Genomic DNA, 13,929 nt, shown 5'->3' on the forward strand with positions numbered 1-13,929 from the left:
ACTGACTCTCTGCTTTTCCTCTTCCCAGAATTCTCCTAGTCTGGCTGCTCCACCTGTGCTTCTGCCTGGTTACTAGCCAATCAGTATTTTATTAAACTAATACAAGTGACAAATCTTTACAGTGTACAAGAGCATCATCCCACAGCACTTACTTTCAGACTTCTCTACTTAGACTATATTTTGTTTCATATCTGAAGATGTCGACAGTTTCATTTACATCTTCTATGGTTTCTGGGGCAAATAAGCATCCCTAATTCATTTAGTTTGTGAAGTGGGCCTTGTGAGCCATGCAGAAGTGGTGTACTCCTTTAATCCCAGCACTTGGGAGGCAGGCGGATCTTTGTGAGTTCAGTGCCAGCCTGGTCTACAGAGCGAGTTTCAGTTTAGTTCCTTGGCTAAGGTTTCACAGAGAAACTCTGTCTTGCAAACAAAACAAACAAACAAAAACTACAAATAATAAAGTACCGCTGGTGCCATGTAAATGACATCAAACAAAAGCAGGCGCCCTGTCTGAGACGAACCCTATCTCAGGTGGCCTTGTTAACTGTCCTTGCCATGCCTGGAGTCATGGATGGGTCCCTTAGGTCATTTGCTACCTGGAGTGAGTGTGGGAGCCTGGAGCAGGCTCCAGGTCACAGAGTGTGCACTTTTGCACCTTTGTGTTTCCATTTCTCTGTTGTCACCCCTGGACTGAGCCACCACTGCATATCCCCCCTCACACAATCATGCTTCTTTTTCCTGGTGATAATTTCTTTTCCTTTTGTTGTGATAAAAAATACCCTGACAAACCATACGGTGGTGGCGCACAACATTAATCCCAGCATCCCAGCACTCGGGAGGCAGAGGCAGGCAGATCTCTGAGTTTGAGGCCAGCCTGGTCTACAGAGCAAGTGCCAGGATAGGCACCAAAGCTACAGAGAAACCCTGTCTCGAAAAAACAAAAAAATAAAATAAAATAAAAAACCATGACAAAGCAACTCAAAGGAAAAATGTTTTATTTTGACTCACATTGCTGTCCCTCATGGTAGAGAAACCACAGGGACAGGAGCTGAGGAGGTGTCTGTCATCTCGCATCCGTAATCAAGGACAGAGAGCAATGGGTGCGTGCATGATGGTGCTCATTTCACTTCTCCATTTCTGTAGCGCAGGTCCTGTCTTCCCACACCAGCTGATGTAGTCGGGAGGATCCCGTAGGCATGTCTAGGCCATCTCTCAGATGAGTCTGTCTCATCCGGCCCCTAGAAAACTGTGCATGGGCTCTTGTCGTCTGTAGCCCGTATTTGCTTCCAGTCACTGACAGTTTTGAAAAAGCAGGCCCAGTGTGCTGTTAGAACATCATTGTCACTTTTTCAGTTCCCAGTGTTTCACCATCTAACGATGTGGTTTGGGATTTTCCTCCTTCCTTACCCCAAGGTTGTAACCCGACTGATTCACCTCTTGGGTGAGAAGATTTTAGGCAGCCTCCAGCAGGGCTCTGGGACAGGTGAGTCTCAGCTCTTCCCACCCCAACAATGGCCCCACCCTTCCCCTGGCAGGGGTCGAGGAAAGAAGCAGAGAAGCCAGGGCAGACCTCTGGAGCATTGTGGGATACTGTGCTGCAACTCTGAGTAAGGAGGGCTTAGACTGTGACGGTGCCAGCTTGTTTTGCCAAGATATGTCTCAGCATGGGCAGCACAAAAGGAAACCCAACTATCTGTGAGAAGAAGTGAGATATATCTGCCTTCTATTTTTGTCAGCTGATTGGAAAAGGAGATAGAGGGTGAAGCCTCTGGAAGAGTGGTGTGGTTGGCGGCTGTCGCTGTCTATCAAGTGCCAAGTATAAAAAGATGGTGAAATAACTACAGTACCAGGAACAAGAACTCGACCCCACCGTGTTTGTTTCTTCTAAGAGGGCCCATCATCTGGGAGCCTCTGGTCCCAGATATTTGACAACTCCGACGTTGCTCTTTGGCTCTTACTGTTCTGTGTGCACTGTGCCCATGGCGCTCTCCTGCCTCCACATCCCCCTTCCCTGCCTAGGTCACCAGTCTACATTTTTGTTCAGCCCTCTTGTCCTCTGAGCCCTCATCTTTGTTTCTTTTTCTACTAGTTCTCCCGGGCTAGCTCGTTTGTGACCTGTCCCTGTATAGACATATAATCTTTATACATGACTGAGACTGGTGTACAGTACTGAATGTTTGTTGAAAGGTCAAATTTGTGGGTAAGCATGCTGCTGGTTAGCTCTTTGCTCTTAGTACGTCTCATCATTTGGGTCATGTCCTGATATTTTAGGTATTTTGTTAAGCAAGCTGTCTGTACTTGCACGATGCACACAGCAATGGGAAGCTGTGACCCTTCTCCAGGATCAGTTCTTAACTGCATCAGTCTTGAAGGTTCTGTTTCCATATGAGATTACAGTCTGAAGTTCTGAGTGGGCGTGGATTTTAGGAGACACCATACTATTCAACACATACGATTTCTTTCTTACTTTGCCCTGCCTGTCTGACCATTATGTTTGAAATGAGTCTCTTAAAGGAAGACACAATGAGGCCAAGTTTATTATCAACTCTTCCGGCAATCTTTACCTTTTAACTATTTAGACCACTTATATCTAATATAACTGTTCTGTTAGGATTGATGTTTACTTTCTTATTTTTAAATTTTCTTCCAATATTCTTCTTCTTTTTGATTACTTAACCATTTTTCTGCATCCTATTTTTATTAATTCTGATTTCTACATTTTTTGTTGGATGGTTTCTATACAGAAATATTTTATGCTTATCCTAATCCATTAATAGCAATAACTTTTCATTTTAAGTGGAATGAGAGTGCTTTATCACCGTTTAGGTCACATTATTCTCTGACCTTCTCTTAATGTGTTTTGGGTTTTGTTGTTGTTTGTTTTTTTAAGATTTTTTTTAAAAAATTTATATATTATGTATAGAGTATTCTGCTTGCACATAAGCCTGCAGGCCAGAAGAGGGCATCAGATCTCATTATAAATGGTTGTGAGCCACCATGTGGTTGGTGGAAATTGAACTCAGGACCTCTGGAAGAGCAGCCAATGCTCTTAACCTCTGAGCCATCTCTCCAGTCCAATTTATTTATTTTTATGCATCTGGGTGTTTTGCCTGCTTATGTCTGTAAACTACATGCTTGCAGTGCCCTTGGAGGCCAGAAGAAAGTGTCAGATCCTCTGAAACTGGAATTACAAACAGTTGTAAGCCACCATATGAGTGCTGGTTATCAAACCTGGGTCATCTGGAATAGTAGTAGCCAGTACTCTTAACCAATGAGCAGTCTCGCCTGCCCTTGAGATACGTCTTAACCATTTTTTCTGCATGCCTTGAGAACCAAACATTTGCCTTGAAAAATCTGCAATACAAAATCCAGAACTTTTTAAGTGCCATGTCAGCATTCAGAAGTTGTGAATTTTGGAGCATTTGCCACTTTCAGATGAGAAATGTTTAACCGGTAGTCTGGGAATGTTCTAAAATCTGAAAAAGCCAGAACTCCAAAGCACTCTGGCCTCAGGAGTTGTAGATAAATGACCCCTGACCTGCCCTTAAATTGTTCTCATCTCACAGTTCAGAGATTTGAAAATCTTTGGATTTATGCCTTTGGGGTTAATTTTGCTTTAATCTATAGATTATATCTTTTAGCAAATTTGGGAAATTCTTAGCTTTTCTTTCTTCACATCTTCTTTCAACCTTGTATTCTTTTCTTCTGAAAACAAAATGTCAGGAATATTGGGCCTTTTGTTATTGTTCCAGAGGTATCTGGGGCACTGGTCACTTTTTTATCTTTTTGTTGCTATGATGTTCAAATAGAATTGTTACTTTGGTCTGTCCTCAATATTACTTGCTCTTTCCTGTCACCTTCATTCTCCTACTTGGCCTATACAAAGTGGTTTAAAAATATTTTTTTGGTTGTTATTATTATTTTGAGACAGGAGCTTGCTGTGTATGCCAGGCTGGCCTCTGACTCATTATATAGCCCAGACTGACCTAGAATCTGCTATCCTCCTGCTCTAGTCTCCCTCCTAGTCTAGCACCCTCTGCTGGGCGCACAGGTGTATGTCACTATCACTCTGGCCCCAGAGAACCTTTTATTTGTTTTTATGTTCTGGCTCTTCTTTGTTTTGCTAAGGTCTTCTGTTTCTGTTTTTTTTTTTTTTTCCAGAAATGTTCACGATTTTGATTGTTGGCTATAACTGGTCATATTTCATTATTCCTGCAAATATTCTAATCTTTGTGCTGTTATTTTGTCTGTTGACTGACTTTTCTCACTCAGATTAAGATTCCTTGCTCTAGAAGTAGTGAATGCCTTTAATCTGAGGGTCCAGGTTGCAGAGAAAGGTGGATCTCTGAGTTTGATGCCAGCTTGTTTGGTCTGCAGCATGAGTTCCAGGACACCCAGGACTACACAGAGAAACCCCCTGTCTCAAAAACCAAAACCAAACAAACAAAAATTATTGATTCTCAATGTACCTGGTAATTTGGAGTATACTGAATTTTTTAAGTATATAATATATTGAATAAAACAAGTATGTATTTTTGAATATTATATTCCCATTTAAATCTTCTGTGGCTACCAACGTGTTTGTATTTGTAGCTCAAGTTCTGCCCCAGTTTTCTGGACTGTGATTTGTCAAGGCCCTGGTAGTTTGGTCAGCCTGTGTTTCCTTGAGCCAGTACGATTGCTGGAGTACTGTGCCGTCCTCTGTTCCCATCCTCTGCGGATTCTGATCTGACAAGCACAGGCATAGCTGAAGGGTTGCTTTCTCTGCTTCCTCCTCTGGCTGGGGCAGGGCTTCTGCCTGGTAAGGCTCCTTTGAAGCAGCCTCCTTGGAAAGGACTCTTTCAAGAAGAGCCAGCTGGACAATGGTGGCGCACATCTTTAACAGGTGGATCTTTATGAGTTCAAGGTCAACCTGCTCTACAAGAGCTAGTTCCAGGAGAGGCTCCAAAGCTACAGAGAAACCCTGTCTCGGGGCAAAAAAAAAAAAAAAAAAGGGGGGGGGGAGTGGCCAAGGGAGGAGTTTCCTGGGTGGGGCCTCTGGGCCAGACAGGTCCTCCTCAAGAGGGACCTATGCCCCGAGAACAGGAAGGCAGGGGAGTGGATCAGGAGGATAAATAAAGAAAGCTTCCTTCCATAGGTCTGGGAAATGAAGACCTAGGAGAACAGGGGAAGGGGCAGGACATGGATGTAACTGGGAAATGGCAGGAAACATCAGAGGAACTGCAGGGGCCACACCCGCCTTGTTACCATCAGTTCACTTTGAGTGAGGGGCAGGGTACTGGAGGATGTGTGACCAAAGCCATAAGAGGCTATGTAGTGGAGGCCCAGAGCTACCTCTTGGGACTGAGGCCTGCCAACAGGGAGTGCCCAGTCCACAGTAGTCTGGGTCATGCTGAGCAGGCCATGTCAGTTTATTGTTTTTGTTTATTTAGAGATGCAGGTACTTTAGTTTTGGAAGGTTTGAGATGTTTATTTTTAAAAGAAATATTTTTATAAATTACTATAGCTATTTCATTGAGTAACTTTTCTCACCATTACATAAAGATGTGGAGTTTTTTTGTTGTTATTTTATTTTTTGAGACAGGGTTTCTCTGTGTAGTCTTGACTGTCCTGAAATTTGCTCTGTAGACTAGGCTAGTCTGGAACTCACAGAGGTCCGCCTACCTCTGCCTCCTGAGTGCTATTATTAAAGGTGTACCACCTAGCTTAAAGATGTGTTTTATTTTTTGATAGCTAAGAGGGTCATTCATTTAGCTGTTTTCTCCATTACCAAACATCTCTCCTCAACTCTCTTATTTATTTATTTAGTTGTTGTATTTTTGTTCTGTTTTGCTTTTTGAGACAGGTTATCATTCTTTATCTGACTGGCCTGGAGTTTACTATATAGACCAGGCTGGCCTCAAACCCACAGAGATCCTCCTGTTTCTGCCTCCCAAGTGCTGTAATTAAAGGTGTGCGCCACTATCTCTGGCCTTCCCAACTATTTTAAACAATACTGCAGTAAAATCTTTGTGTGTGTGTGTGTGTGTGTGACATATATATGTGAGGTATGTGTATGTGGTACACATATAGTAATTATGAAGCCATGAATGAGTTAAGTGTGTGGTCTATACATGGTGTCTGGGAGGTATGTATGTGAGTTGTAGTGTGTGTGGTATATATATGATGTGTGTGAGATATCTGTGAATTGTATGCATAGTGTATGTGTGATTTATGTATAATATAGGAGGATATATGTATAATATCTGTTGTATGTGTAGGTGAGATGCATGTGTCTTCCTAAGATTACAGACCTGTGTCCACTTGTCACAGCCTGAGTGTGCTCTTAGGTCTGCTTGAAATGGCAAACCCTTCCTAAACTCTATCTCTTATATCCTGTACCTGTGTCATCTGGAAACAGGGGTCTTGCCTGGCTCTGTGCCTACCAGTCACTAAATGGGGCTCCACATATCCCTGGAGCTCCGCCCGCACCTCTGCACCGTACTTCTAAGTCAGTCTATGTGCAACACATGTCCAGGCAATTGGGACTATGTATCTGATAGTTTCCTGAAGCTTCTAGGGTGAGGAGCAGAGAAGATGCCAGGCATTTGGAAACTGCCCTTAAGGGAGACAGGTGGTCCAGGCCTGAAGATAGGTCTGTCTGTGTCAGTGTAAAAAAGGTCAGGGGTGGGAGGGGCATTGTAGAGGAGGGTGGGCTACCAGTGACCAGGCAGCCCATAATAGCACAACGGTGCCACAGGAAACCTGATCAAGTGGGGGCCTGCCTGCCAGCTGTCATGAGATGTGCTTAGCCACCTTTGTGGCCACAGGAGGGACTCACTCAAGAGAACTTTGTACTGGAGGAGAACTTGTACCAGGATCTTCTGCTACAGGATAGCAAACGAAAATGTCTTTGGTCTTGCACTTGTGTTAGTTGAGTGGCCCTTAGCCTCTGCAGCTGAATAGGACCCTGGGAGGAGGTCCAGGCTCTTTGTGTCTGGGTGAGGCACTGTGGGACCTTTGGATATCCTGGTCTTAGGAAATCTCTGCTTGCTTCGATTTCTCCTTCAGGGGTCACTTATGGTGTCTCCCTAGGATGCTCTTGCCCCTGCCCTAGAATGACCTTCCTCGTTTATTCTCTGCTTCCTTTGGTTTTTGAAAATCCATGTGGCTAAGAGATGATAAAGGTGTGTTTGTTGCTCTTCTAAGTTTCCAGTTTCCCGAGTGATTAAAAAACAAAAGCTATAAAGAGCGAGTCCTTCCAGGCATGTATGTACCCCATCAAGAGAGGCAGAGTCCTTCCAGGCATGTATGTATCCCATCAAGAGAGGCAGAGTCCTTCCAGGCATGCATGTATCCCATCAAGAGAGGCAGAGCTGAGGCCAGCCCAGGCTACATAGTGAGACCATTGGGGTGGGGGCTCTCATCTGACAAAATGTTTTCCAAATTTTCTTGCTCCTTGAATTCCTAAGCTCTGGAGGGTCAAGATAATTTATGCTGGACCCAGACTTAGAACACATTAGATTTGGTATTGATCCAAGGGCCTGCTTTCGTCATTGCAAGAGTGAAAGCAGATCTGATCCTTCTTGGTGGCACCCTGTGTCATCTGGGACTTTGGAAACTGGTGGCCTAACGTTCCAAGTTGATTCCTGGTTCTGTGCTTACAGGTCACCAGCTTGGGCTTTACACAGAAAACAACAAATGGGACTTGGGGAACCCACCTGGCAACTTGTCCACGGTAGCAGCAATGCCTGTGTCTGAAGATGTGCCCCTAACTGCCTTTGCCCTGGAACTTCAGCATGCCCTCAGTGCCATTGGTAAGCTACATAGAGGTCCTGAAGGTAAAAATTATCGGTTCCTCAGGAGTTGTGGACTGCCCTCTACACTCTGGGTGGACTTGATCTAGGGGAGGCTCTACTCTAAGGGAACCTTCCACATTAAGGGAATTGCAGGCTCTGAGATCTTCATGGGCACAGAGAATGTAATAGTATATGATGTGTTAGACCCTGAGATGGAGGGCCCCAGAAACATTAGGAGACTCCTTTGTATAGGCATCTGGCATCACAGGACCCTCGCTTTGGGTTCTGAGGCTGCTAGAAGTATATGCCAGCACCCTGCTTGCTGGAGTGGGTGTTGGAATAGATGTCCGGGGAACTTGCTGACCTGATGAAAAATGGAAAAATGCTTGAATGGGATCAGGTAGCTTTGGTAGGGGGTTGGTTAGAATGAGACCACTCTTGGGTCAACAGCTAGAGTATATTAGTTGTAGGATGAAACCCAGAGCTGATCGTCCATCAGGAAGAAGCTGTTAAATTTTAGAGCCTCGGCTTGGCAAGATGGCTCAGTAGTTAAAGATGTTTTCCACCAAGCCTGACAACTTAAGTTTGATCCCCGGTACCTAGAAGGAGAGAACCGGCTCCCACAAGTTGTCCTCTGACCTCCACAGTCATGTGCACCCACTCCTCCACAAGTGCAGATCAACCAATAAACATATGCTCAAAATTTTGGAATCTAAGAATAAGAAATTAAAACTCAGGAGAGTTCTTGAGAATTTCCAAGTTTGTAAGGTATTCTGTTTTTTTTTAACATTAAAAAAAAACTTATATTGATTTTTTGTGAATTTTACGTCTTGCATTCCAGCCCTCCTTAGCTCCCTGTCCCCTTGCATCCACCCCGTGTCCTTGCAAACTGCCCCCTCCCGAATCAAAACCAAATTTAAAAGAAAAAACGAAAGCCAAACAAAATAAACAAAAGCAAACAAGGAGAAGGAGGAGGAAAAAGAGGGAGAGGAAGAAGACGAAGAAGAAGGAATAATAATAATGATGATGCTAATAATAATAATCTTGCTGTGGAAGCTGCAGTGTGGCCCATGAGTCACACAGTTCACCCTTTAGTTCATTCATCTTTACTTGCACAGGTCACTCTCTGGCTTGAGGCCTCTTTTTTTCTTTAATGATTTTTTTTAAAGATTTATTTATTTATTATGTGTTACTTATTATTTATTATTACAAATTTCTGCCTGCATGTATGCCTGCAGGCCAGAAGAGGGCACCAGATCTTTTTATAGATGGTTGTGAGTCACCATATGGTTGCTGGGAATTGAACTCAGGATCTTTGGAAGAGCAGGCAGTGCTCTTAACCACTGAGCCATCTCTCCAGCCCTCTTTAATGATTTTTTAAAATTTGTTTCACCTTCCAACCACAATTCTCTCCCGTTTCCAGCCCCCCACCTCTACCCCACAGTACACCCCATCCACTCCTCCCAAGGGTAAGGGTTCCCATAGGGAGTCAACAAAGCCTGGCCCATTAAGTTGAGGCAGGACCAAAGTCCCCACCCCCACCCCTCATTAAGACTGAGTATTGCATCCCACCATAGGGGATGGGCTCCGACAAGCTAGCTCATGCACCAGGGATAGATCATGGTCCTTCTGCCAGGGGCTCCTCATATAGACCTAGACAACTGCCACTCATGTGCAGAGGGACAAGGCCTCTTTTCTTAACATTTTATTTATAAGTGTTCATGTAATTTTGAAGTGAGATATGATTATATATACTCATGGTATGTTATAGTAAAAGTTTCAGGAATGTCTCTGTAAAGTGAATGCAGTCCCTGTGTCCAGTGATCATAAACAAGATACTATTGGGTATCTATTTCAGTACAGCACAAACATATCCTTTACCCTGCGGATACTTAAATGATATAGAACAGTGGTTCTCAACCTATGGGTCGCACATCAGATAGCCTGTATATCTGATATTTACATTATAGTTCATAACAGTAGCAAAATTACAGTTATGAAGTAGCAATGAAATAATTTTATGGTTGGGGGTCACTACAGCATGAAGAACTGTATTAAAGGATCGAAGCATTAGGGAGGTTGAGAACCACTGATATAAAACATTAAAAAGATCTGTAAAATTGAAAGATACCACAGTATCTATTATTTATAAATTATTCTTTTTTTTTTTTTTTTTTTTGATTTTTCGAGACAGGGTTTCTCCGTAGCTTTTGGTTCCTGTCCTGGAACTAGCTCTTGTAGACCAGGCTGGCCTCGAACTCACAGAGATCCGCCTGCCTCTGCCTCCCGAGTGCTGGGATTAAAGGCGTGCGCCACCACCGCCCGGCCTATAAATTATTCTTAAAAGCTTAATGTTGTGATATATATATATATATATATATATATATATATATATATATATATATATATAGTTTAAAATTATTGGGTTTATTGCTGGGTTTTTGTTTTTTTTTTAAGACCGAGTCTCACATACTGTGTAGCCCTGACTGTTCTGGAATTCTCTATGTAGACCAGGCTGGTCTTGAACTCACAGAGATCAGCCTGCTTCTGCTTCCAGAGTGCTGGGGTTAAAGATGTGCACCACCATACTTGGCTTGTTTGGTAGTCTCCATCTTTGTTTTGCAGTCCATATTGTAGGTGTATAGAGAGTTCCATTCATTTTCGGTGACATTGGTCAGATTGTTTAGGCTGCTGTCCAGTTGCTCTGTGGAGAAAACTTTTTTATTTCAAGATAATTATGGAATCACAAGAAACGGTGAAGTAAGAAAAGGCCCCCTAACCATTTCCAATGTCCCGTATGATGACACCACATAGGATGCTAAGACCACTCAAAGGCCAGCTCCAGACTCGTTAGCCGTTCTTGTGTTTGTGTACCTGTACATACAGGTATGTGAGTGCGCATGTCCCTCCTTTGACACGGCATCAGGCCCATACCAACACTGCAAGACCCTCATTGCCATAGAAACCCTTCTAGCTTCCATTTTAAAGCTGCCACAGTGTATCAACACCCTTCTCACTGACATCCAAACAATTCTCCTTAATCTCCGATGTTTGTCATTCTGAGAAATTTATAAACATAGAATCATAGCGTGTGCCCACATGAGATTTTCTTTCTTTTTTTAAATATGAAACCCTTCACAAATTGGAATATCTTCCTTTTTCAGATGCCACGCTAATCTTTGTATTATTTTTATTCATTTTTAGTATCTATGCTGCCAAAGCAAACATGGCTTGCTATCTTATTGCTACAGCACATTCACACCACCCAAGACACGTTTCAGTTTCTTTAGCCACGCGTTATTGAAGGGTGTCTGGATAGTTTCCAGCTTGGGAATGTTGTGAATTAAATTGTTGTGACCATTTGTGCAATGGATGGAATTTTTTCATTTCTCTGGCGTCTGAGTGTGTCAGTCTAATAGTAACCTGCCAGGTTTTCTCCACGGTATCTATATTATTTGTATTCCCAGCAGCAGTGTGCGAAGGGCCAGTTTCCTCACATCCTTGCCAATATTCTGTGTCATCACTATTTTAATTTTAGCTATTTTAATAGGGACATAGTGATAGCATGCCTTAATTTTATTTTTTCATTTATTTACTCTTATTTATTTATTTATTTATTTGTTTTGAGACAGGGTCTCACTATGTTGTCTTGGCTGGTCTGAAGCTCTTTAATTTCTTCAACTCTTAGGTGTTTTTTTTTTTTTTTGGTCGTTGTTCATTTATAGCTTGGTTTTTGTTGTTGTTGTTTTATTTTTTTGAAACAGCGTCTTACTGTGTAGCCTTTACTGGCCAAGAATTCACTATGTAGACCAGGCTGACCTTGAATTCACAGAGCTCCACATCCTCTGCCTCCTGAGTGCTGGGGTTAAAGGAATGTGCCACCATGCCTGGTCCATACGCACTAATTTTAATTTGTTTTGCTCTGTTGGCTTATGGCACTAAACATTTTGTGTACGGATTTGCTTTCTGTATTTATTCTCTTGATGAAATGTCTATTCATATATTCTTCTTGCTTGCTTTTTTCTTTCTGCTTTTGTTTGTGTTATTGACTGCTGGGGTAGAGCCCAGGGCCTCACGCATACTCAACAAGCACTACACTTTCAGCTGCACCCAGTCTCCTTTTTTCCTTCTCTAACTGGCCATTAGTTTTCTTACTGTGGAGGCTAGTGGGGAAGGGGACTCACTTTTAAAGATGATACACACCTGTAATCCCAGCTCTGGGGAGGCAGAGGCAGGAAGATGGCTGCAAATTTAAGCCAGCCTGATCTTCATGGTAAGTGCTAAGCCAGTCACCGCTACATAGAAAGACCTTGAAGCCATAAATAAACAAATAAAGAAACAGACCTTTGGTTTGTGAAGAGTTGTAGGAGTAAAGCAAACTTGGGTAGACGTGTGGATTTCACACGCATCCCTGCTCCCTCACCATGCACAGCTATCCCTGCTATCAGCATTCCTTATTAGAGTGGAGCTTGTGTCTCTTTACCATTGCCCAGGGTTCAGAGTGGGCATGTGGTGTGTGTGTGTGTGTGTGTGCGCGCGCGCGCGTGTGCATGCATGTGCGTGCGTGTGTGCGTGTTTACTACTCCAGTGTCACTCAAGGTGGTTTCAATCAGTTGTCCTAAGGGTCCTCTGCTCTGCCTACTCATCCCTTCCAAACAGACATGGAAACCACTAATCTCTTTGTTGTTTCCCTTATGGTATGCGATGCAGGATCTTTTTTCATGCACTGTGTTCATCTGTGCATCACTGATTCAGCTAGGCTAGCCAGCTGGCAAGCTCCAGGAGTCTCCTGTTTCTGTCCCGCCAGTGCTAGGGATCTGAATGCAGGTCCTCAGGCTTGCATGGCAAGTCCTTGGCGAACTCAACCATCTCTCCAGGCTCCCTGGTTGTTTTCATATTGTTGAAATTTAAGAGTCTATTGTATCTATTTTAGATAAGTTTTCCATAGGACATTTCTTTTGTGACTATTTTTTTTCCTGGTCAGTGACTTATCATTTCATCCACTGAACAGTGCCTTTTACAGAGTAGGGATTTTTATATAATGCAAGTAAACCTTACTGGCTATTTGTTTCATGAATCATGTCTTTGGGTTGCCTTCACCAAACAGTGTTCTGCTTATCAACTGATCTGAATCTGGTGAGAGAGAATAGTTACACGCAAGATGCACACATGTATGTTACACTGCTCCTGGGGAAACATTGTAGCAAGCCCTCTTGTCAGACTATCTTTGAATTGCCAACTCCCAAATAACAACACGAAGACTTCCTATTAATTATGAAAGGTTGGCCGTTAGCTTAGGCTTGTCTCAACTAGATGTTAAAACTTAATCCATTTATATTAATCTAGGTCTGCCATGTGGCATTACCGCTCTTCCATCGTGCATCTCCTGTTTCCTATCCATATCTCCCTGGCAACTCCTCCTTGCTTCTCAGAGTTCTTTCCCTTCCTGGAAATCCCACCTATACCTCCTGCCTAGCTACCTACCACTCAACTTCTTATTACACCAATCACAGCAGCGCATCTTCACACAGTGTGCAAATGTTCCACAACAAAACATGAGCAAGTAGCTCGCTACTCGACCCTGATAGGGAACCAATAAAAAACTAAAGTACGGCCAGGCGATGGTGGCGCGCGCCTCTAATCCCAGCACTTGGGAGGCAGAGGCAGGTGGATCTCTGTGAGTTCGAGACCAGCCTGGTCTACAGAGCTAGTTCCAGGACAGGCTCCAAAGCCACAGAGAAACCCTGTCTCGAAAAACCAAAAAAAAAAAAAACAAACAAAAAAAAAAAACTAAAGTACGGATACCACCAAAGTCTAACTCAGTGAACCAATAAGTTTTATTCGTTTTCTTATAGGAATCTGGGTGAAGGGTTAATTACAGGAGCAGAAATGACTGAAAGAAAGCAGCATCACCAAAAGCCCCCCCAGCCTGGGTGACAACCATGAAAGCTGAAAACCTAGAACTCCCTACGTAACCATAGGCAGCTTAGCACCTTGAAGAGTGTCCTTCTCAGGTAGCTTCTTTCAAGTACTTGGCTGATCTGCCTCTTGAAGGCCATTCAGCTAGTCTGAGACAGTGTCTCTCAGTTCTTGCTGCTTATATACCCTTGGGGAGGGAAGAGCCTACTGAATCTGGTTAGTTTCAGTGACT

At 43.2% G+C, this 13,929-nt stretch overlaps 1 protein-coding gene across 2 annotated transcripts in view; it reads left to right on the forward strand.

Moving 5' to 3' along the window:
• The window catches only part of Pnpla7 (patatin like phospholipase domain containing 7), a 65,415-nt gene that overhangs the window by 34,379 nt on the left and 17,107 nt on the right, over positions 1 to 13,929 (forward strand). For both annotated transcript variants that reach the window (XM_057754927.1, XM_057754928.1), the window contains 2 exons: positions 1,414 to 1,483; positions 7,647 to 7,796. In XM_057754927.1, the coding sequence (XP_057610910.1) occupies positions 1,414 to 1,483; positions 7,647 to 7,796 (220 nt within the window). The remainder of the gene's footprint in view (positions 1 to 1,413; positions 1,484 to 7,646; positions 7,797 to 13,929) is intronic.

This window comes from Chionomys nivalis, chromosome 22, assembly GCF_950005125.1.
Source record: "Chionomys nivalis chromosome 22, mChiNiv1.1, whole genome shotgun sequence".
Classification (NCBI taxonomy): Eukaryota; Metazoa; Chordata; class Mammalia; order Rodentia; family Cricetidae; genus Chionomys; species Chionomys nivalis.